At 47.4% G+C, this 25,500-nt stretch overlaps 1 protein-coding gene across 4 annotated transcripts in view; it reads right to left on the bottom strand.

Annotated features, from left to right (window-relative positions):
• DCAF8 (DDB1 and CUL4 associated factor 8) overlaps window positions 1-23,117 on the bottom strand; it is a 40,971-nt gene extending 17,854 nt beyond the window's left edge. The window contains exons 1-6 of one of the 4 annotated variants that reach the window (XM_003999591.6): window positions 22,972-23,117; window positions 21,856-21,928; window positions 9,300-9,374; window positions 6,037-6,710; window positions 4,963-5,103; window positions 3,354-3,448 (exon numbers count right to left, since the gene is read on the bottom strand). In XM_003999591.6, coding sequence (XP_003999640.1) covers window positions 3,354-3,448; window positions 4,963-5,103; window positions 6,037-6,710; window positions 9,300-9,348 — 959 coding nt within the window. In that variant the 5' untranslated portion in view covers window positions 9,349-9,374; window positions 21,856-21,928; window positions 22,972-23,117. The other 3 variants (XM_006943041.5, XM_003999590.6, XM_045049168.1) reach the window with 3 other exon arrangements.
• Between the last annotated feature and the right edge of the window lie 2,383 nt (window positions 23,118-25,500).

The following is a 25,500-nucleotide window of genomic DNA, read 5'->3' as shown; positions in this document are numbered from 1 at the left end:
TGGCTCAGTTGGTTAAGCTTTCGACTTCTGACTTCGCTTCATGTCCTGATCTCACAGTTTGGGAGTTTGAACCCCACATGGGGCTCTCTGGGTGCGAGCTGGAGTCTCTCTCTGCCTCTCTCTCTGTTTCTCCCCACCTCAAAATAAATAAACTTAAAAAAAAAAAAAAGGGACAGATTATGAAATAGGGCTTCACTGTCCTGTAATCCTGACAGAACTCAATCTTTCTAATGCTTCACTTTATTCACCTGAAACAAAGAATTCTCTCTCCCGGTGGATAAATGCAGAGTACCTTGGGCCCTCTGGGGAACTAGCAGATGTGCTACAAAAATGATTAATCTTGTACCCGGCTGGCTCAGTCGAAAGAGCATGCAACTCTTGATTTTGGGGTCGTGAGTTCGAGTCTCATGTTGGGTGTAGAGATTACTTAAATAAAAACTTAAAAAAAAAATTGTTTCAATGATTAATCGCGATGGCAGCAGGGGGAAAAATGTTTTTCACATGAGGAGGAGGCAGCACACAAAAACACAGGAAACAAATTTACTAAGTTTCGCTATAAAATTTGCAGTTTTTTAGTAAGCAGGTATGTTCCAGCAAAAAAATTTTAAAAAAAGGAAAATAATTACAAGTCAGACCAAAGAATTCCTTTGAAGAAGATCTCAAACTGGCTGCCACTGGCTAAACGAATATCCATCCACAGCTCCAAAGCCAACTCTTTTCCTAAGAGGTCGGCCAATACCACCAGCTTCCAGAGACGCAGCTATCATAAATACGTAAAAGTTCCCTTACGCCAGCTTCACACAAAAACGTCTCTGATGTAAGTGGATGTTCACGCACCAGCTTAAACTTAAGAATAGCTTGGATTTTCCAGCCATTCAGCTCCCCACCTCAGTCAAGCTTTCCGCTACTATTTCAATCCTTAAAGCAAAAACTTTTTGAAAACTCACAGTCCCTGATTCCCCAAATCCAGAATCTGGGCCTGCTCCTACGTGAAGTTTCTCCTACATTCCCCATCTATCACTGCTCACACCAGAGCCACCGTGTACATCATTTCATTCCAAATCCAGTAAGCTAACACACTCATCTCTTCTGCCCAGTACTGGGCTCCCAACTCCTTGTGGCCTCACAGTGGTTTTCCTAGGACCTGACGCACAGGATAAGCTCTCTCCCACCTGCCTCACAGCTCTCTACCAGAGCAGACCGAACAAACTCAGCCCATTTGCTTCACCTCTGCGTTTCTTCCCCTGCCCCTACTCTGGAACTTTAAAATGAAAACCACAAACATGCAGATCAAGAAATTAATTTATTTCCTCACAACTAAACAACTGCAAGCTAGTCTAGAAGGCAGATCTGTTGTCACCCAGGCCTGTTCACCTTCCAGTAAAACCCATAATCTCCCAATCTTCATTCTCTTGAAGGTTTATAGAAGTACAGTACATCCTTTCCACAAGCCTAAAACATTTTTTAAATTCTTCCACTTTCTAGACAACCTTTTCTATAGTGACCTTTCTAAAAATAAAAGTCTGGAGTGCCTGGATGGCTCAGTCGGGAGAGCATATGACTTGATCTTGGGGTCGGGAGTTCAAGCTCCATGGTGGGCATAGAGCTTACTTAAAAAGATAAATAAAAAGAAAGAAAAAATAAAATAAAAATAAGTCTAATAATAATCAGCCTTAAGATTATATTCCCTAGGGGCGCCTGGGTGGTTTAGTCCGTTAGATGTCTGACTCTTGGTTTTGGCTCAGGTCATGATCTCACATTCGTGAATTCGGCTCATGTGCTGACAGAGTTGGGCTCTGTGCTGACAGCGTGGAGACTGCTTGGGATTCTCTCTCTCTCCTTCTCTGCTCCTCCCCAGCTCGTGTGTGTGTGTGTGTGTGTGTGTGTGTGTGTGTGTATGTGCGTGCGTGCGCTCTCTCAAAATAAACATTAAAAAAAAAAAGTCCCATGTTCTACTGAGTGAGCCAACCAAGCACCCCAAAATTTATGTTTTTTCAACGTTTATTTATTTTTGGGACAGAGAGAGACAGAGCATGAACGGGGGAGGGGCAGAGAGAGAGGGAGACACAGAATCGGAAGCAGGCTCCAGGCTCCGAGCCATCAGCCCAGAGCCTGACGCGGGGCTCGAACTCACGGACCGCGAGATCGTGACCTAGCTGAAGTCGGACGCTTAACCGACTGCGCCCCGCAAAATTTATGTTTTTAAGACTAACAAGACAATAAAAAAATCTAGATAATCCATAAACAAGGTAGCAATTAAATAAACTGTATTACACCAATGCTGTAAAGCAGACCTTTATGGTCTGATGTAGAAAGAACTCCAAAAACACATCATAACGTGAAAAAAGCAAATTGCAGAATCCTACGTGTATGTACGTACATATATACATGGGTGAAACATCTATGTATATATTAAGATACATAAAAGTATAAAAAAGGATTAGAAAGGTATTCCAAAATTTTTAACAACGGTTACCGATAGCTAGAAAAGTGGGGGTGAGGGAGTTGTGCATGAAGAAGCATATACATTTTGCCCACATACTTTATTATTTGAAATTTTTAAACAAGATGTACTTGTTTATTATAAGAACTAAAATTTTAACACAGTAAAATAATTAGCAGCCATAATATAATCAGTTCCAAACACAGTGCCAGACACTATGCTGGGGCTTCAAGCACTTTTATCAATAACCCTCAGAGACAAGAGAGTAAGATATACTGATTATGCCCAAAGTCAGACTGAAGAAACTGAGGTTCAGAAAAGTCAGATAGGTCGTAACTAGTAGTGCCTGAGTCGCAATCTGACCCAGGTCTGTCCAGATCCAAGCAAGATGCTATGTTCCTTCTATGAGATCACACAGCTGATGAGGGTTTAATCATTAATCACGAGTCTCAAATTCATGTATAAATGAGCTGTGATAAGACAGAACTCTATTATAGCTACCAATATTTTTGTTCAAGATTTATCATTTGTTTACATGTTTCTATAAATAACTGAAAACTACATAGGACTGTATCTCTCAGCTGCCCTGCAGGGTGATGTGCTTCCTGTGGGTGAGCTGAGTGGCACCCAAGTGAACGGAGAGGAGATCAACAAGTTATTCAAGCTCACACGTAAGATGACTGAATCTCGTTCTGGAAATAAAAGTACACATGAACAGTGCTACACTGCTGAGAAACAGACAAACAACAACAAAGAAGTGAGGAATTGCCCTAAACCTCAATTTGCTTCTTAGCATAGGCACAGAGGGACTCTGGGGACTGACCGGAGAGGTGGGTATTACCTAGGACACGTAGGGTACTTTCAAGGCCAAGAGGTCCAGTGATGTAAAAATATCTACTGCTACACTTACGAAGCTGGCCGGTCTTGTCTGAGGTCAATGGTGAAAACAACGGCGTCTTCACCTGCAGACAGGAACGTACAGGGAGAGTCCGGTTCCAGGGCCAACTGAAGGAGAAAAAAAGAAAGGATGAGGTTTCTACAGATTAGAATCAGGGCCATCTAGTTTATTCCTTTATCTTTAGGAAGGACTGCATTTTATTTACTACTTACTTTTTAATATTTACTCTTGATAGAGACGGTGTGTGTGCGCGTGCACAAGTGGAGGGGCAGAGAGAGGGAGGGAGACAGGGGATTGAAGTGGGCTCCATGCTGACAGCAGAGAGCCTGAAGGGGGGCTCTAACTCATGAACTGTGAGATCATGACCCTTGAGCCGAAGTCAGATGCTTAACTGACGGAGCCACCCAGGCACCCCGGGAAGGACTGCATTTTAAATATCTCAAGAGGGCGCCTGGGTGGCTCAGTCGTTAAGCATCTGACTTGGGCTCAGGTCATGATCTCACAGTTCATGAGTTCTAGTTCCACATCTGGTGAGCTCAAGCCCTGCTTCGGGTGAGCATGAGCCCTGCTTTGGGTAAAACACAAGCCCCAGGTGAGCCCCAACTTCTCTCTTTCTCTGCCCCTCACTCATTTGTGCCCTCCGTCCCATAACTAACTAACTAACTAACTAACTAACTAACTAACTAACTAACTAACTAACTAAATACCTAAGTGAGAAACAAAACCCCAGGAAAAGAACTAATAAACCCATTCTCTCTTGTTGTGTGTGAATTAGTTAGAGCTTGTTGATCCCATACAAGTCAAGAGGACAGGAGTTTTGCTTTTTCAACTAAGTCCTCAAGGGATCTGAGCAACAATACCAAAGAAAAACGTCAGCCATTAACGTTCATTCTCAAAATCAATTCCACTCTCGGGTGGGCAGAAAAATGGTGCCCAAGTGTCACTCTCTTACATCGTAGTTCTAAAAATTAGCTAACTAGCAGGTTTGGGGTAGGCTTAAGAATCAAAGAAATAGGTAATTTTCATATTTTCCGAGCCATTTGGGCTAGAAAAGGATACGCATTAGCTTAGGGTTTGTAAAAGCGGGCCACTCTCCCCCCACAGTATGACCACTCTGAGACTAGGCAGCTCGCAGCTCCTCACTGGCTGCCCCCATGACTGTCTGTCCTATATTCCCAGTTCTAAATAGGGCTTCCAGAAATAGTGCTGTCTGTGCCCTGAGACCTGGGCAAAAAGTTGGTGCTCTCACGTGCGAGGAGCCGACCACTAGGGCTTTGGCGCCGTTAAGATGTTCTAGATACAATCGAAGTAGATTTGAGAAGTTTGGAAGCCGCAGGAGACCTCAAGGATTTCCAAAGCAACCGTGGGTCGGCTTCGGCTTCATCAACTGAATGCCACACGTGCCAGATCCAGAGAGCTCTCAAACACTTGCCTTCCAAGAAGTTTAGGGTGGCTGTGGCTGCTTTTTCTCCCTTTCCAGCTACAAATTTTAGGACTGAGAGAAGTGAGGCAGGTGTCCACAACAGAAGGGACACAACGGGCAGAGATCTACGAAGGCCTTGGCTGAGATCCGGGGCTGAGGAGCTGGACCACACAACCGTGGGGGCGAGAGCTTACTTACCTTGTGGGACGCTCCCTTGTGCTGGGCCACACGCTTCGTGTTCTTGCAACACTGTGTGGCAGACAGCTCTGCTACCCGCACCTGCCCGTCACGGGCACACATGGCCAGGGTGGAGTCACCACTGTTAGGAAGGAACTTGGCCTGGAACGTTAATGACAAAAAGGGATACACAAAAGAAATTGAGGAGGTGAATCTGAGAGGGAAAAACGGGATAACGGCCCCACCCCATCCCTTCTGTCGGGCAACGGTTGGAAACTTGGCTCTCCTAGCCTTATACCCTTGGCTCAAATCCCGTTTCTTCCAAGAGTTAAAGAAGAGGGAGGAAAACCTTCTGATAGAAGACGGCATTGCAGGTGACTCTGGAAGGCTGAACCGGCACAGGATTAGTGCTCAGGTGAACTAGGGCTACGCCTACAAGGGGAGAACCGTAAGGAAAAGAGGAGGAAAGTCTATCTTGATTGAGGAAGCAAAGGGAAACTTGTTACAAAGGCAACCAGTGCCTTCTCTCCGCAGAAGAGCTCCCACCCAGGAATCAATGCTAGTTGCAGTATGATGGAGGGGCTGATGAGTAAACGAGAAGGACAATACTAACAGATATTCATCAAACGTTTATTAAGTACAAGACAGGATTCTAGACTGCTCAGCTTCCGTATTAATCCTCACGATCCTGTTACTAGCTCCACGTTACAGATACACAAACTGAAGCCGGAGATTACAGAATTTGCCCAAGATCACAAAGCTAGCGGGGGGCAGGGCCAGGATGGGAACCCCGTCTGGCTCAGGAGCCTCTGCTCTTAGATGGATGCCTTCTATCAGGGTCCCCTGAGTACCTTCCTGATGACTTCCAAGCACCCGACCTATAACGAGGCTTCTGACCGCCACCAGGCTTGGGAAGAACGAAAGGCGGTCATGGCTCTTTCAGCGTATTTAACTCCTCTAAGTGATCAAGGGAGCCACGACACGACTGAGCCCTGAGGCCAGTCCGGACTCACTGTCTGCTCCCGCTCCAAGCACCTCAGGCTTGTCTAACTCCTGCCTGACTTTCCCAGTGGCCGTCCTGCTCCCTTGCCTCACCTGGAAGACATTGCTTTTGTGGCCGCTCTCAAAGTCCAGCACTGGCTGCCGCCGCACCCAGTCCCAAACCACCACTTTCAGGTCATCGCTGCCACTGGCCAGCCAGGTGCCGCGCTGGTTAAAGTGCAGGGTGTTGACACAACCAGTATGGCCCTCGAGCCCATGCTGCAGGCGGAAACGCTGCACAAAGACTCTTGCTCCGCAAGCCTCATAGACAAAGCGGGCGCTAGAACCCAGCTCCCGCTCCCGAAGGGCAGGAAGGGCTTGCCACCGAGGTCGAGGCAGGGCGGATGTCTCCGAAGACACCCAGTCCTCCAGGGCCCGCTCATCATCTGATGAGTCCTGGTCACGGTTGGCCCGCTTCCGCTGGACACGGCGCCGAGGGTGCGCTTCCTCCTCCTCCTCCTCTTCTTCCTCTTCTTCCTCTGAGCGGTCATGGACTTGGTTTTCGTCGTTGATGGAGTAATGGCCAGTGTCTTCCATGCTGTCAGAGTCCTTGTCTTCACCTGAGCTCTCCGTATCTGTACCCCGGCTTCCTGTGCTGGCACGGTTGGGGCCACCATCATCCCCAGTCAAGCTCAAGCTCAGGTCTGAGGCTTCCACTTCAATGCCTGAGGATGTCTCCCTCCCCTCCTCAGCGCCAGACATCTCCTCTGGACTGCTAGACAGGCTTCCTGCATGGGAGTGAGGAATGGGCGGGCGAGGGGGAAAACAAGGAAACGGGAGAGTGATCAGAAGGATGTTCCCTCCTCGGTCCAAGAAATCATCACGCCCAAGGATCCAGAAACCAACTCTGGTCAACGTGCTTTTGTTCAAGTGCTTACCATAAAGACTACCTTCTGAGGGGGGAGTCTCGTACAGGACAAGAAACTGGAAAGATTAAGATCAAAGCCACGGGCAAACAAAGGTGCTTCAACCCAAGTGAAGAACCACAGGGCAGCCCAAGAGTCTGATAACTCCACCCCCCCCCCCCCCACCGCCTCTCTCTAGCAAAGCACAGCCAGGTGGAGTCCAAGTACATCCGATACAACTACCTTAAGCTCTGTTCTGCTGGACACACGTCTATTAAGCACAGCAAACAATTAAGTCAAATAGGAAAAAAAAAAAAAAAGAACAGCCATTCCCAGCAACAGCTGGCACCTCCATCTTCTTAGAGGAAGGCAGAAAATAACAGATTAAAATCATTCTGACAGTGGGGGTAGAGAAGAACGATTTCCTACTTCAAGGAAGTACCACCACCTCCCACCTCCTAAATCCCAGTTTCTTCCCTTGAGGTCTTAAAGTCCACTAAGAATCCAGAAAGAGGTAGAAGGGACATGCGGTAACTGTGGGCCTGGGTTCCTGGTTCGCCGTTCGCTAATAAATGTGTTCTAATAACTTCCATTAATTTAATAACGTTAACACTACATCTAGTTATCGGAACTCTACCCTGAGGTAGAGTTTTACCAGGAAGCACACGCAAAACTGAGGACAAGCAACGCTACCAGAGTGGCACCCGGGAAGGGAAGTTCACCACGTTTTCCAGTCTGCCATGTTGGTGGCCGTAAAAGAACTGGGCCACTTGGAGCAATCTAACCCCTGACAATGAGACACTGCATTCTCCCAACAACAGCCAGATCTTATTTCAGCGAGCACCCTGGCAATGTGCTAGAGCCAATACGGCCACAGCTTCCACACTGAAGCCGAGGTGTGAAGAAAGGAAGGAGGGGATGAGGATTTTGAACACTGTTCACGGCCTCCTTTCCTGATGATGCCAAATTTTACCTTTCCAGAAGTGAAGGCTGTTAGGAAAAGCAGACCAGCGATGGGCGACTCTGGTATGAGCTATCCAACCCCACAAGGACGTTTAAAGTGTTCAAAGCAGTGCCTGACCGCTTAGTCACCTGGAGCAGAGCGGCAATTTCTAAAAATCTTTGCGGCAACGGAACCCCTTCACAACGAACTCTGAGGCAAAACCCAACAGAGAAAACAGATGAACAATACAAGCACTTTGGTTCAAGCAGTGACAGAAGGCTGGGAGACACATAAACAGCTCTTTTCAGAAAAGCACCCCAACTAAGATCCCAGCATGAAAACAACTGGTGCAGGAACTGGAAGAAAAAGGGGAAAAGTGCAGCAATTTTCTCCTAGGAACTACATTTGCTGAGACTGCTGTGGACGCTGAGAAAGATTAGTAGTTGTGGTTTCTGACACACAATTGGCTTTGAAACTGGGAGTGGTGAGAAAGGACGAAATACCACACTTTCGCTTCTACGCAGAAGGAAAATGTAAACACCGAAAATCCTAGCATTTACTGTTAAAATTACGATTAACAAATCAAGATGACTTGGGGGCTCTACCAGATTAAGTTAAGGGCCAGAGCAGATCGCGAGCTCAGCAAGATGACCCTCACAGTCGATGACCAAGATCTAGCCCAGAGGCTGGCAAATTTTTTCTACAAAGGGCCCTGTCGCAAGTACGCGATGCTGCTGTCACGGCACAAAAGGACCCGTAAGCACCATGTGAATGAATGGGACGTGACCGTGTTCCAACACACTTTACAAAAACAGCGGCAGGCTGGATCTGGTCTGCTGGCCATAGCCCGCTAATCCCCGATCTGGCTAACAGCCAAATTCCAAACCACTCTAGAACCCTGAACTTTTCAATTAAGCCCAGCAAAAAATCTGAACCACTGTCTTTCACAGAAAGATGAATGAACAGCAATGATAAGAAGGGAACAAAGGAGCAATACACAGCATTTTTTAAAAATCTCACTTTTCCTTACTCCGCTTCACTGTTCCACCAATCACATCAACTAGAATTTAGCATGTAGTCCTGGCCCGCAAGGTGTTGAGGAACGCTAGACTCTTGTGCTGCCCAATTCTATGCATTTGAAGGACATTTCTCAGTTAAGAAGCTGGCTCAGGGTTCAAGCACTGATTGAATAACCCATGTCAAAATCCCGACATTCCACCTTCAAATCTGCCCTCGACCCAGTGATTTAACACTTGCCAAGACCCTACAAAGCAAGCAAGCAAGCCCTGACTCCAGTCGGTCCAGGCTGTAACTCCGTCTGTCGTCCACTAGCTCTATCGAACTATAAGCTACCACAGAAAGAGACCTCTCATCACAAGTGGGGAAACGCACCTTCCCACAACTCCTTGTTTCCTACACACAAAACAGCACAGGAAAGGTCCACTCTTAGGAAAGATGTCCTTCCCTCCACTAAACTCCAGGCCTCCACTTTCCGTGGGGGAGGAGGAGACCCTCAGGTGGCCCCTTACCGTTGGCTAAGTCTGTTTTGCCTTCTGCGCCGTTCCCTTTGCTGGACATCTTGAGCGATGTTTACCGTAGCCAGCCTGCATTTAGGAGAGGAAGACAAGGAAACAATTAGGAAATAGTCTGGGAGAGAAGAGAAAAGGGACAGGAGATTTAACAACGCACCACCTTTATCGTTTTCATAAAAATGACTTTTTGAGGGGTGCCTGGTTGGCTCAGTCCCTGGAGCATGTGACTCTCACTTGATATAGGGGTTAAGTTCAAACCCCATGTTGGGGGTTTAAAGTAGAGATTACTTTAAAAAAATATTTTGGGGGGCACCTGGGTGGCTCAGTCGGTTAAGCGTCCGACTCTTTGATTTCAGCTCAGATCATGATCTCCTGTTTTGTGAGACGGAGTCCCACACTGGGCTCTGTGCTGGCAGCACGGAGCCTGCTTGGGATTCTCTCTCTACTTCTCTCTCTCTGCCCCTCCCCCACTCCTGCTTTCTCTCTCAAAATAAGTGAACTTTTTTTTTAAAGCTTTAAGAAAAAAAACTTTTTGAGTCTGTGCTCAACAGGGCTTCTCAGCTGCTGACAATCCTATCAGGCCCCCCTCCCCCATGTCTAAATTCCATAAAGAGACAATATCTTTGGGAGGTCAACTGCTATCTCTTTACCTGAGTAACTAACTGGCAATGATTTTTCAGACGGAAAGGAAGGAACTGAAATAAAACCTGAACCAGCAGGCACATATCCAGTGACAGGTACTACAAGCAGAGAGCCTGAACACAAAAAGCTAGCTTCAGCATTGCCCTCTAGGCAGGAATCTTCTGCTGTAAATTCAGTCAGGTGTGTCCATAAATTTTATGAAACACCATCTTCATAACATGAAGCAGAGGGCCAGACTCTGAATATCATCTTACACACAAGTCAACAGAGACAGAAGAGACCAAGCTCTTGGGGTGAGAGCTTGGGCTTTGTCTGCTCAGATGCCTAGCTTCAAACTTACAGGCACAGACATTAACTAAGGACGACAAGAAGCAAAGCCGAATTAGAATTCAGGAGCAAGGAGCGCCTTGCCCCCAAGAAAGAACCTAAGGTTTCTTTCTTCCTCTTACAAGTAAGTCACCGAGTACAAAGCTGGGGAAGAAGAGGGTGACGTTTCCATCTCAGTCCGTTTCATAAAACAGCAAACATTATTGCACCTAACTCCACCAACTTTCACCAGATTTATCTTTTCGGCAAAGCTCTGTCTGGGAACCGGGGTACCTAGCTTTTTTTCCTCTTCTGCCACTATAACACATTCATTATTTTTACAGAGCCTCACTCCCACCTCGAGCAAATTCCAAAGAGCGAAGAATAATATTATTCAGACTAGAATTTTGTGAAGCCCTTTCAGTGCCTGGACAAAAGGCACTGGTAAAAGACAAAGTATGATTATGACTCCGGTCCTCGTACCCAGGCACACTGGCTTCTAATCTTTCAACAGCCCTTTCATTCCCATAACAATTATCCCAGAAGCAGCCCCGCCCGCATCCTCACCCCCTACTCTCCTCTACAGAAATCCAAGTTGCTTCAGCAAGTGTCCCCTGCCAAGAGACAGCTGCCCAAGGCTCGCTCCGCAGCCCAGGGCGGGGGGTGGAAATAATGCACAGGCAGGACCAAGGCCGAGTCTGGGGAAGGACCTGGAAGGGTGCTGGGAGACAATGCCAACAAAGCACAGATTTGTGAAGCCGCGCGGAAAACGACGGGCCAAGAGCGGTCCGCGGGGCCGGCTGGTTTCCTCCCGCTGCTGCTCGGAGGCGGCGTGTTGTGAGCGTTCTGCACACAGCACCGGCCTCTCCTGGCGGCAGTCCCTGTTTCTACTCTTTAGCATCTCGCAGCATCTTCTTCCCCACCCAGGGCTGAAATCCATTCTATTTAAACTGCAAAAGTCAAGCAGGGTAAGGAAAACAAGCTGTGCTACTTTAAGATTAAAAACCTCAGGTCATAAGCACACGTGATGATGGTCAACTGAGGAGAGACCTGAGGTTTCCGACCTGAGGCAAACCTCTCAACCGGCCCCTACTTTCCACCTCACCATCATCCCCCTCCAAAGAAGAAAGTGGCTCCGGAGACCCCTTCTCGAGCCCGAACTGCACCAACTCCTCCAGAGGCCCAGACGGCCTGAGCTGCAGACTCAGGTCGGTGCCTGAAAACACAGCCGCGCTCCCGGCCTCCGGGGCCAGGAGAAGCCAGAGCTCCTAATTTGGCGAGGGGGAGAGCAGGGCCTCCCGGTTCAACCCCAGGCTGCAGAGCTGGTCTTTCGGGGAAAATGGCTTACGGTTCTTGCAAAATGAGATCTTCTTCGTGAGGAAGAAAGCTGACGGAACGTATTGCTAAATTCAGAAACAGGGACAACCCCGTGAATGCTTATGCCAACTCTGTTTAATCACGGAGTTGGAAGGCAGATAGCTTCTGAAGGTCACATCTTAGGGGCCATGGAGTTTAGCAAAATTACTTGTAGATTGAAAATTAGTCCAGGGTTGCAGCATGAGTAAGCCATTAGCATCCTTTCTGACTTTGGATGAGCTACTTAACCTTCCTGAGGCTTCATTTTTCTTTTTGTAAAACAGTAGTGGTTAATTCCAGAGACGGTCGAGATAAGCAGAATTCTACGTTAAAGGTTCTGCAGAAGGACGCTCTGGAGCAGTGGTCTCAAAACGGATTATAAACCCCTATCGGTGAAAATTTTTACCATGAATCCCGAATATGTGTGCGTGCATGTACATACACGTTATCTAACCGATTCACATTAAATATTACATTTAATGTTTGTAGCGGAAAAAAAAAATTCCAACATTCTTTCTCTACACCACCGGACCACATTCCATACCCCTCTGGGTGCACACCTTCCCCCTCAGGAGGACCACTTTTTTAAAAAGCCAAGAAATGGTGACAATAAAATACAATCACTTTGGAAAGGAGTTGTTGTTCTTATCATATAAATTTCTGTCAGAATGAAGAAGTTTAATGCCATCTCAACTCTGGGGCAGGAACTCAAGGGTCCAACTGAAAACAGGCTAAGGTGCTATGACAGGGCCCTAGGTCTCAAGTATAAGAACCGCTCTAGAGTCTCCGCCGCCGTCAAAGATGATGGTTATTTTATAATCAGAGGCTAGGGACCCTACTTGACCCAAACATAAATTGCTTTCTTCATTTTTTAATGCACTACATTCCCAGCAAATCCACTGCTTTTACCTTGATCAATTTCCATGTAAAATTCAGTCCAGAACAAACGAATCTGAGCTCGGAGGAGCTGATTGATGAGCTCACTGTCCCAGGTAGCTGGGGGAGTTTAATTAGATTAGCCCTGCTGCCTACACTCTAAAAATAACCATAACCCCTGCCAAACAGAAGGTTAAAGAGTAAACTACTGGGGGATGGGGGAAAAAGATCCAGGTGTCGTTTTAATTTCTACCCAAGAAAGGCCAGTGACCTAGATCTCTCCTGTCTTAAGGAAAAGGCCTTGGGGCGCCTGGGTGGCTCAGTCGGTTAAGCGGCCGACTTCCGCTCAGGTCATGATCTCGCAGTCTGTGAGTTCGAGCCCCGCGTCGGGCTCTGGGCTGACAGCTCAGAACCTGGAGCCTGTTTCAGATTCTGTGTCTCCTTCTCTCTGACCCTCCCCTGTTCATGCTCTCTCTCTGTCTCAAAAATAAATAAACGTTAAAAAAAATTTAAAAAAAAAAGAAAAGGCCTTAAAATTTTAACCAAATATATGACAAAATACTAACTAAAAACCAAGCAAAGAGGCAGTTAATACAGTGTACGAGAATACTTTGTGGGGGCGCCTGGGTGGCTCAGCCGATTAAGCGTCCCACTTCAGCTCAGGCCATGATCTCGCAGTTTGTGAACTGGAGCCCTGCGTTGGGCTGACGGTGCAGAGCCTGCTTGGGATTCTCTCTCTGCTCCTCCTCCCTCCACTCACGCTTTCTCTCTCTCTCTCTCTCTCTCTCTCTCTCTCTCTCTCTCTCTCTCACAATAAACTACTACAGAGCAATAAAAAGGAGTGGATTACTGACACACACAGCAACGAGGACGGGTCGCAAATACGTCATGCTAAGTCAAAAAAGCAAGACTCAAGCAGCTACGTAACAGGATTCCTCTCATGGGACATTCTAGAAAAGATAAACTACGGGGACAGACAGCAGATCAGTGGTTGCTGGATGGGGGTGGAGAATGGACAACAACCAGGCACAAGAAGACTTCTAGAAACGACGGAGTTGTTGTCCGCCTCGACCGTGGGTGGTGGTGTTATGTGAGTATGCGTTTGTCAGAGTCCACAGAACAGGTCACTGAAAAAAGGCATAGATTTTACTGTATGTGAATGATCCCTCAATAAATTTGGCCAAACAAAAGAGAATGAGAGAAAGGAGGCAAGGGGAAGAAGTTGGGCAAAATGTTAAAGGACAAAGCCCGATCATTAAAAATTAAAAATACTAAATTCTCATGGGGCGCCTGGGTGGCTCAGTCAGCCAAGCATCCGACTTCAGCTCAGGTCATGATCTCACAGCTTGAGTTCAAGCCCCGCGTCGGGCTCTGTGCTGACAGCTTGGAGCCTGGAGCCTGCTTTGGATTCTGTGTCTCCCTTTCTCTAACTCTCCCCCGTTCATGCTCTGTCTCTCGCTGTCTCAAAAGTAAATAAACACTAAAAAAAACATTTTTCTTTTTTTTAAATACTAAATTCTCAAGCCTGTGACAGTAACAAGTCAGCTAAAGTGGTCAACACACCACAGTAAATGAAGGCAAAACATCAGGTCTTCTTGTTTGAAAAAGAAAGTGTGGGAGGAATTTTACTGGACCAAAGCTGCCCGTGACTTACCAGCAGCACCATTAAAGGCAAGCGAGGGGTGCCTGGGTGGCTCAGTCAGGTAAGCATCCGACCCCGGTCATGATCTCACAGTTTGTGAGTTTGAGCCCCATGTCCCCTGCTTGGAATGCTCTCCCCCCCACCCCCCTACCCCTGCCTCTCTCTCAAAACAAATAAACACTGGGAAAAAAAAAAAAAAAAGGCAAGACAGGCAAGATGAAGCCTAAACTTCTGAAAGACCCCAACACCTAGTTGGTGACAGCTAAACGTATCAAGAACCGAAAGCAGTTCAAAATAGTTCCAGTGGTTGTACTGTTATTTTGTATACTTACTGCTTTTATTTTTCAAATTTCTCTTAAATTAAATTTCATTTTAACTCCTTTGCTAGGAAAATAGGTCTGACGGGCACATCTACTCCTCCAAACGGTACCGCCACTGCTCCCTTTACTGAGACCCGAGCTCACCGACACACGAGCCCGGAGCGCTCCGGGCGGCCCGGTGCCTGGCGTGGTGCGCCTCCCTCTGCGAGTCAAGGGCCCCGCTCTCCTACACCGACACCCGTAGTTGGAGCAAAGTTTTAGAATTTCCTCTGAAACTGAGAAACAGTGGTAGGAAATACTTCAATTATTGGTAAAACACCTACCAGAGAGCCACACGGTCTCGGGTTGCTCTTGGGAGGACAGACGTCCCAACACCCCCATCACGGGACAGCTGTTCAGGGCCAATCTCCATCCACGGGCCTAATTTACCTCTTTGCCCTGGGCTCTGCGGTCCATCTGGAATCGACCAGTCCTACCTTCCCCATCCCCAACTGTGGAGTTCAAGCTGAAATGGCTCATTTTAAATCCTTTCTCCTCACCTTACTATTTCTTTACTTCACAATAAACACTTCTGGCCAACCTTCCGGCCACCAGCCACACTCCATCGGTATGGAGTTTATTCATCAGACAACCTCACACACTGAAATTCAAAGGATAACCCCAAGGAAACTGAAACTCATACTATAAACCACATTTCCAGGGGGGTAGGTTCTGGGCCACTCTCTATTAAGTGCCTGGAGGGGCTGACCACACTGCCCGGTCTCCCCTGGTAAGCTGGACGGAGGAGCAGAAAGAGACCATACGTGCTTCCGGATCAGGGAAGTTAATGTCCATCAGTGCTGTGCAGATTTCACAGCACAAGGCAACCTAACTGCACGGCACTCGAGCTGCCCCTGCTTATCCCGATTATAGGGCTCTGGCACCACCCAGTGGCCCATCTACACACAGACAAGCTACTAACACAATAATGTACAACGCAATACAGGAGCTACAAATACAGACAAGGCAGTCATGATCCCCTCTGCAGCCGATCATCGATCAGGAAAAATGAGTACACAACTACGATACAAGTGATCCAAGCACCAATCACGGTTACAAAAAAGATAAACTGGGCTTTAAAGGAAGGACAGGATTTCAGTGCGTAAAGGTGAGAAAGACCAGGACAAGGATGAGAAAATACATGGAGGATGAAAAACATGTTCAAGTCTGGTTTGGCTGGCTGGTGGGGTACGGCTGATTAGTTAAGGAGTGCAGGAGGTGTAGGGGTGTGTGTGTGTGTGTGTGTGTGTGTGTGTGTGTGTGTGTGTATTAGGCATCAGGAAGATTATTTTGTCAAGGATAATAAGACCGACAGAAACGGACAAAAACGGAAGGACAAACCAGTTAAAGGGCTGCCATGGTTGTTGAGGTAAAAAGCGATGAGCACCTGTCTTAGGCTGGTGGCAGAAGACATTAAAAGAGAATTGATGTGAGAACCCTGTAGAGGTAAAACTGATGGCTCAATGGTAGTTATGAAGCTCACAAAGTCAAAAAGACAAGCTTGAGGCTGGGTGCCCAAGGGAAGTCAATCCCATAAATGAGAAGCTGGCATGCGGGAGAAGAGATGAATTTGATTTTATGTTTACAATCCAAGTTGACATGTCAGGAAGGTAGCAGAAAACAAGTGTAGGTCTGAAACTTGAGAAATCAGGGTCACAGATACAGACTTGGGAACGACTTACACGGAGAAGCTTCAAAATCAACTACCTTATCAACTTGACCTCACTCAACAACAAAAACGTATGGACCCGAGAAAGGCGAGAGAGTCCGAGGAAACAATCCCGGGTTAACATCTACCCTTAGAGAAAGAAGAGGGAGGCAGGAAAATGCTCAGGAGAGCGGAAGGAATAAGGAGTGCTAGGTGTCTTGGAAGTCAAGAGATAAAAAGGTTTCAAGAAGGTGGGGACGGTCCACGCAGAGAGAGAGGGAGAAAGAGAGAATTCCCACTTCAAATGCTACAGAGAAGCCCAGAAAGACGTGTACTGAGAAAAAGCTCGAAGAGTCAGAGAAGCTGTCCATGGAATTACCTGAGATACGAAGGGAGAATGTCATTTCCTCCCTCTTCAAGGATCATAAAAGGACTCAGTTATCTCTTCAGTTGAGTCCATTAAAGTTATTTCCTGAAAAAATTCATCAGTCTACCAATCAATCATCATCTGAGACCCATGTTTAAACAATTCAGTATTTTTTTTTTTTAATGTTTACTTTTGAGAGAGAGAGAGCGTGAGCAGGGGAGGGGCAGAGAAAGAGGGAGACACCGGATCGGAAGCGGGCTCCAGGCTCCGAGCTGTCGGCACACAGCCCGACGCGGGGCTCGAACCCACAAACCGCGAGATCGTGACCTGAACCGAAGTCGGACGCTTAACCGATTGAACCACCCAGGCGCCCCAGAAATGTTTTTATTTATGCAGTCATGTGGACAGACCTTTTATTCTTTAGATACGCTCTTATAAGAAACACCGAATTCTTCCTTTGAGCTCATTTGCTTCATCACTCGGCACTGAAGAGCCCGGTTTTTAAAGACAGAATCTGGTAGAACAGAAGGGTTTCTGGTGTCAGTCGGACCTGGGTCTGACTCTGCCTCTACCACTCACTTTTACGTTTGTTTCTCCTCCTATAAAATGGGACGATACCATTACCCTGCAGAAGCTGGTTTAGAGAATTAAAGACATTTTTGCAAAGAGCTTGTCTGTACCTGGGAGGTACGTGTATTTTCTTTCTGGCTTCTCATTTCTGGTTCCAGACCACATTTCCTAGAGAAGCCTGGGCGTCTTCACCACCCAGCAATGATCTTCCAAACACTGTACACAAACGAGGACATGGTTCTAAGTCTAGGAAATCTGTTTACCTGTTCTCATTGGCCTTTTAAAGACTCAGAGATCTGCCAACATCTCTCGAGCGCATCCATGCTCTACGAACTACAGGTAAAGCAATATACTCAGGTGCCTCTCTCTGAGTTCTTCTCCCTCTTGAAGGCTCATCGGACGGCCAAGGTGAGGACCTCAAAGCAATCCTCACAGGTGACGAGGAAGAAAATAAAGAATTCCTGCATCAACTACACTATGAACAAGAAACTTCTTTCCTCCTTTGGATGAATGCCTCCTCTCCCTGTTGGTAATTCCAAATGTCCTGTGTTTACAGTTTATTGGCTTTAATTCTAGTAACAGTATTTCAGAGTATGTTAGGAATGCGCTCTAAACCTTAAGTGCTGTCTGCGGCAACAGACTTAAGGGACCTTTTATGACAACATTTAAGCCCATTTACCTCAGTTTAAATGATTCTAAGGAAAATTCATTTCCAAGGAAACTCCACTGTGTTTCCACGATGAAATGATTTACCTTTACATGAGAATCCAGCCCCCGTTACCAGTTTTTGCACTCACACTGCAAACTGTTCTTCAATCGCTGGAAAGGAGATGGAAGTGTGATGCTCCAAAGATAGAACTTATAATAAAACAGTAAAACGGAAAGTCTCAAAACCTCAAGAAGTGCCCTCCTACCTGCACTAGGTGAGAGGGAAGAGTCGTAATGCTGGGTCCTAAAATAAGGTAAAAAACACGTCTGATAACGTGGCAGTGCTTAAACTACACCAGGGGAATACAGCCTCCTGGCTACCACTAGAGGTAAATCCTACGACAGGTTTCCAGATGGCTGAGAAAAACCAGAACAACAACAAAATGCCATGAGAGGCAAGCATGGATGCTCCACGTCAGAACTTGGACAGGCCTCCTTACACAGGATCCGTACCAACGACAAGAGCAAAAATCTAACCTCTCACACGTGACACCAACAATGTCGCCAATAACCCCATCCATTACACATACTCCATTTCATTAAAAAGATTCCATCTGTGTCATATTAGTCACTCCCCAGGCCCTATCTGCAAACTCAGGGCAGACTCAGTTCATTAATTTATCTTTAGCATGCACACTCCAGAGGTGAAGGTAGCACTTGAGAACGTGGGCTTCTGGCCCAGAAACCAGGTCCTACAGAGACACAGATAAAAGCCTGCTCTAAAGAAGCGTGACCGAGTCACAAAATTCATCACACACTAACTTTCAAAGACCTTTCAAGGACTTTCTTCTCCAAGAAAATAACTGAATCAGTAAACAAGAATTTCTGACCAATCCTAACCGTGGCACAGTTCCTCTATTATATGCACGAAAACATTAAGATGAAGTTTTCATTATTACTGTGAAGCTAACCTAAAATCATTGGCAGGTAGCTTTGACATGAAGATATACACGTGTCACTACCTCTGCGTCCACTGCTGGCTCAATTCTTCCAGTTAGTTGCCCGGGGTTCCAAATTGGTTGACTGTAAGCCGATTATCTTGGCTTACTGATAATTTGTTTTTTTAAAAAAGAAAAAGCTAATTCAGTCTTAACGACTAACTTTAACGCCAATGTTATGCAAAAAAAAAAACCTCTTAATTCTGTCTTTTATAATCCGGAAAATTCCTAGACATGTTTAGAATAACTTTTCTCCAGTAGAAACAATCCAGAAACAAATCTATCTCCTGAAAACAAAGGTTAATTAGTCACTGCAACTCACCTGATAGAACACAGGACCGAGAGCATGAAACTCGAAGGTCTCAGTCTCCCACAACAGGGCACACTTCTGCAGAATGTCTTCTAGAGTCCTTTTGCTTTTGAAATGTCAGTATTGTTTTAAACAGGCCACAAAAAGGCTGCTTTCTTTTACTCTCTCTGCAGACAAGCTTGTCTTAGGTTGATCCTAGTGAACGCTAAGGATCACAGCACTGGTACTGGCTCCTATACATTCCACAGACTGCTGTATACAGTGCCCTGTCAGGCTGGCGGTGGGAACTAAGGTCACAGTCACAAGCATACCTACCCTCCCACTCAGCCATGCTAGGAAATACTTCCTACTAAGATGCGACAATTCTTATGCGACGCCCTGAAATATAAAATAACTTCAGAAAAGTAAGAATTTTATCGTTGTGGCCCACAAACTAAGAATACTGGTTCACTATATACACAGATGTCACCTGAAGCACAGAAGGTGAAACCCCTGGGGGAGGAGACATTCTCACCCAGCACACAGAGTAATAAGGAACAAAGTTATACCTTTTTCAACCCATCTCCTTTTCTCCTCCCACCCCACCCCTCTCCCAACACAGATCTCCAGATCTCACAAAAACGTAAGTAATAAATCAGGGCGCCTGGGTGGCTCAGTCGGTTAAGCATCTGACTTCGGCTCAGATCATGATCTCAGGGCTCGTGAGTTCGAGCCCCGTGTCGGGCTCTGTGCTGACAGCTCAGAGCCTGGAGCCTGTTCTAGATTCTGTATCTCTGTCTCTCTCTGCTCCTCCCCAAGTCGTGCTCGCTCACTCTCTCTCGCTCTATGAATGAATAAAAACATTAAAAAATAATAATAATAAAAATGCAGTCTCAGTCCACCTCAACACCCTCTACCCAAGTCTGCTTTTGGTGGTGGTGGTAACGAAAGCTGACCAAGTCTAATTTGGTCACTGGCCTGAATGAATACAGTTGATTTCACTGCGACGTTATCAACACTTTAATTTTCATGCGCCCTCACCTCCCCCAAAAATGTAGAAGAAAAGCCAACAAGAGAAGGTTAAAAACCTGCATCTATGCCATCATGCTGTTAAGACGGGCCAGCTGGGGAGATGAAATAAAACGCTCCACACTCCTAGCTCCCTAGCCCAGACTCACTTCCGAGAACAAGGAGACCTTTTCATGGTCTAGGCCTCTGATGATCTATTGATGGGGGGGTCACTGCAGAGCCCAATAGCTTGAAAAAATGTATTCTCGTCAAGGCAAAAAAGGAAAAGGCATAAGGGGTAGCTGGAGCAGAGGCAGTGAACGCTGAAGCAGCAAGGGAAGGAATTCCAATCCTCGTGTCAACGCTGACCAGGTGTGCATGAACAGAGACCAAGAGAAGGAGGCGATGAACTAAGGAGATACACTGATGTTTAGTCTAACAATGCATTTATTTAGAGAGACACATACACACGGACATCTGATTATTTCCGCTGTTCTCTGGTCTTGAACCCCCACCGCACTGACTCCCATCATGTTCAGAAGATAACCGTAGATGGGTGCCTACAAAGCAGACATCTAAGCTGACCAGTTAAAAACGATTCACAAAAAATAAAAAGGAAACTACGTTGGAAAGCAGAAGGCAAAGAAGTAAAAACTGGCGCATGCCTTATTCAAAGCCATAGCAACAATGTGTAAAGAAAACAGAAGACATTTTTTTAGTGTCTATCTTGTGCTAGGCACAATATAAGAGCTTCACACAGGTTCCCTCCCACGAGACCAACAATGACTGTAGGAGGTAAGTGGCATTATCCCACTTTTAGAGACGTGGCAATTAAGAGTCAGACAAGTTTAAGTAGCTTGCCCAAGGTCACATGGCCAATAAATCTTAGTACAGTAGTTAAGTTCTGATCTGTCCAGCTCTAACGGCTGTACTTATCCGTCTCAATGACACACAAACATGCCCGGCTGATGTTCCAATCAGGACACCACACGGAACAAAACTCAGCAGTGTCCCACTCAACCTTTACCTACTACCTACCCTGAACGTATGAAGACTCAGCCAGGCCTCCCTCCCAGAGCCACTCAGCTCTTCTGTCACATCCCGTGGACTTCAAGCACAGCACTATCCTCCGCTACCAGAAACCCAGGAGTCTTACAAAAACTACGTTTACGAGTATGTTCTGACTCCCTCTCTGACCCTGGGCTGTGCTGTTGAATGCACAAGATGATTCCTCGGCTGACCCCAAATTCTTCAGACCAGCTATTAAAGAGCAGCTGATTGGGTTTTTTTTTAACCCCAACTTTACTACGATGTCCTGCAAAACTTTAATTCTGAAGTGGACTGAACTCGGACGCCGACCTCCCAGCACCACTTCCCAGCTTTCAGGGACAAGCAGCTGAAGATTCTCCTCCAAACACAAATAACAATGCAAAGCCCTGAGAAGGGAAGAGACTCGATTTGACAAAAGGCTGAAGAGAACTCAGGCAGACTAATTCCCAGCTTTTAACAACGTAAGAAACACGATCCACAGAAAAGCAACACACAAGGCAAATGAATAAAGGAAGAGGGGGACACATTCCCTTCTAGGCCTAACGAGGTGGGGGGGGGAGGGGGTGCGTTATTTGAAGATACACAGCAACAGTTTAGGACAGAAAGTCAAGACGCCCACAGCCCGTAAAACTTATCAAAGTAATTTAACCGGAGCTGGAACACAGCCAAGAACAACACCCCAACTCTTTGGGATACTGGGGTAGGAATTTTATGACTGTAGTGGTCAGCACTTGGGCATCAGGGTAGGGTCTGTCTTGGGCTCAGGAATTTAAATGCCTTCGACTCCTACTCACCTTTCCTTCTTTATCACTGAAGTTGGGCCAGGCTGAGCTCCTGAGAAAATAGGTCGGTTGATTCACTGAAGGGCTGAGAAAAGTTAAAGTTTAAATGGCAAAAGTATCTCCACTGACCATAACACAACATATCTGTGAATACATTTTAGTTTCTTTTCAGACCTCCTCGGCACTGTTTAAAACCAGAGTTAAGTCCGACTACTGAATAAATAACCCAGGCAGTTACAGAAACACCACGAACCAGGCAAGTCATCTCCCAGCTCCGCTAAAACGTTAAAAGTCATTTAAAAGGAAAACCTGAATCTTGTCGCTGCTAACCCATAACCAAACCTCTCAACAAGAAGCCACAGGGCAGGGGGGAAATCCCGGAGAGAATGTGATAGCGTTAGTGCCGGTTTGTTTACAGAGACTCCAGCGACAATCATATGAGTCAGAAATTCAAGCCACCAGATGCTTTCCAACTAACAGGAGCAAATGGTACGGTTCTGCGGGGCCCTGGAAGATCTGGGGGTGAGGGGAAGCAAGCTGCGAGAATTGTATTACAAAGGGAGCGAGACCAGACGGCGACAACTGACTTGGACCTCGGCCTTCCGTACAAGGTGCTGGGCCCGAGAACTCGGGATGGGGGAGGGGGGCACCACTGCGCGGTGGCCCCGAGGTGACGGGGAGACGCAGGGCGACCGCTTCCCCCAGCCTAAGGGGTAAACACGCGCACCCAAACGGGTCACCCGAGCAGCAAAGCCGTCCCTGTGGACCGTGGGGCAGGCTCTTGGGGGCAACCCCAGGGCTGACCTGAGGCAAGGGCAGCCAGTCCTCCCGGCGGAGACTCGGGTCAGGGCCAGGAGAAGACCGGAGCCCCGGGAGCTTGGGAAAGGAATCCAATCTATCCTGAAGGGGAGCGGGCCAGGGGCGAGGGGGTCAGGCCAAGCCGGAACGAGACACGGACCGGGTAGGTCAAGGGGGGGGTGTCCGGCTGGGGCAGTTACAAGCACGGGAGCCGGCGAGGCTCAGCAGCCCGCTTCCCGTCTTGGGTCATCCTTCTGCCAGCGGCTGCTCCGACTGTTCCAGGCCCAGCCGCCCCGTCCACTGCCGCCACCAACGCCGCCGCCATCTTACACTGGCCAGCGGCCGCCACCACCACCGCCTCCGCTCTCGGCGCTTGCGCCTGCGCCGCCACGCTTTCCGGCCCCGTTTGCGACGAGGTGCTGGAGAAGACTGAAGGAAGAGTGGTCGCGCGAGCTCGCGGCTCCCAGCCCTCCGCGGAGGACGCAGAAGGGGCGGGGCTTAGGGCCAACGGCAAACGGAGCAAGGGGCGCGTGCGCGCTCCCGTGAGGCGAAGCTGTTTTCGCGGCGTGCTTGCAGGGGCTCGTACCTCTCGCACGGCTGCGGGCAGACGCGGGGGTAGGGGGCGTCCCGGGCTTGTGGCTGCGGTGGAACCGAATTTCCCTTCCAGCGGACTGGAGGGCAACCTCCTGGGCGGCCTCCATTTCCGCCCTGTTTTTGAATACTGGGAACGGGCAGTGCTTGCCAGGCTCCCTGTGGAAACCCCATTTCCTTTGAGGACCTTGTTTCCTTAAGTGGTTTCAATCCCTTTGAGACCCGCGTCCCCGCGAGAGCTTCCATTTACCCATTTTTAAATGAAGGGATTCGGAAGCTTCAGATGCAGCTGAGCGATTCAAGAGGCTGTTTCTCCGAAGGGGGAGGCGGGGGGGGGGGGGTGGGTGTCGCAAGTTCCGCAGAATGGGCTTGGTGGCGGACGCTGCTTGGCTCTGACACCTGAAGGAAGCTTGCAGGAGATCCCTGGAAAGGTTGCTGCCAGGCGCAGGGCATTTTGACCCGGGCACGGTGCAAGAACCTGACCCCATTCACCTCTACCATTACCATCCAATTAGAATGCATTGTATGTTACTTATGAACATATGAACGCCTAGCTGGTTTGTCTACTTCCATGATTGACTTGCTAGTTAGAAGGCAGCCAGACTGGAGGCCTAAAATGTAAGTCAGGCCATATTATTGCCCCCAAAGCTTCCCTATCTCTCTCTCTCTCTCTCTCTCTCTCACACACACACACACACACACACACACACACACACACACACGCACACAATGGCTTCCAAAGAAGACCTTACATGACCGGGCACCTCTTTGTCTGATTTCATCTCCCATGCTGCCTACCTCTGCTCTAGCGTTGTTGGCCTTCTCCACTCTTAGCTGCAGCCAAAGCACGATCCATCCCTAAGGGCTTCTGCATTTGTTCCCTCTCGGGATTTTCCTCTATCAGATCTTTACTAGACTTGCTCTCTCCACTCAGATCTCTACTGAAATCCTCCTCCTTCAGAGAGGCAGCTCTTGACTGTTCCAACTAGAATGATACCCCACACCACCATCCTCCTCTGCCTTCTCACTCTGCGTTTTTTCATAACGATTTTTACCTGTGACATTTAAGCTATAATTATGTATTTGTAACTGGAAAATACCATAGAATATAAGCTCTATAGTGGCAGGAACTGTGTCTTTGTCACCTTTGTCACCCCAACATCTAGAAGAGGACCAGAGCACAAAGCAGCTGTCTGATGCCTCCCCATTCCAACCATTCTTTCATTCACTCCATCAGCATATACCGAATTCCTATAGCGTCCGTAAGCTCCTGTCCTGGGTACTGGGGCTGAAGCAGTGAAGAAAACACACCGACGTTCCTGCATTCACAGAACTTATTTATCAGTGCAGAGGGTTGGGACTGTAAAGGGAGGGGAAGGTCACAAAGATAATAATATTAAGAAGACTAGTGGAAAATGAAGCAGGGTAACAGCGGGTTACCTGAGTAGGTGTGCTCTTTTACAGAGGCGGTTCAGGGGAAGGCCCTCTGCTGAGGTGACATTTGAATAAAGGTTTGAAGTGAGAGAGTGAATCATATACACTGGGGGAAGAACCTTCTAGGCAGAGGAAACAACAAGGTAAAAAGACCTGGAGCTTGAGTGGGCTTGGTGTATTCAAAGAACGGCAGGGCAGCCAGTGTGGCAAAAGAGGAGATTAGAGAAACGTGATCAGAGATTACTCCCAGATTTATAGACCAAGAAGACGATTTAGGATTGTATCTCCTGCAGGTGCTAGGAAGCCATGGAGGGTTCTGAGTAAAAAGGTGACACGATCTGATTTATAAATGAAGAGATTTGGTCTGGTTGGTTCTTTGAACGCTGTCTGCAGGGAGGCGAAATGGAAGCTGAAAGACCAGTTAGGAAGCTGTTGCAAAAGATCTGCAAGACTAGTGTTGCAGTGGAAGTGGCAGGAAGTGACCGGATTCAGGAAATAACGTGGAAGGTGGCAGAGGTGCCCTGCTAATAGATTGAGTCTGGAGCGCAAGATAAAGAGTCGGGCTGTCTCGGGCTTTTGGACTGGAGCAACAGGATAAACAGTCGGGGCATTTACTGAGATAGAACTCCAGGCAGGAGGGGGGAGCAGGAGGAGGGTTTTTGTTGGAAAAATGTCCAGTTCTATTTTAGACATGTTGAACTGGAGGTGCCTATTAGATTTCCAAGTGGAGCTACTGAGTAAACAATTGAAATATGAATCTGAGGCTCATAGGAGAAGACAATTGCTGGTATAAACTGGGGAGCTGTTAAGGTATAAATGGCATCTATAACCATG

The sequence above is a fragment of the Felis catus genome, chromosome F1 (assembly GCF_018350175.1).
Source record: "Felis catus isolate Fca126 chromosome F1, F.catus_Fca126_mat1.0, whole genome shotgun sequence".
NCBI classification, from domain to species: domain Eukaryota; kingdom Metazoa; phylum Chordata; class Mammalia; order Carnivora; family Felidae; genus Felis; species Felis catus.
This window is presented reverse-complemented; position numbering and strand designations above follow the sequence as displayed.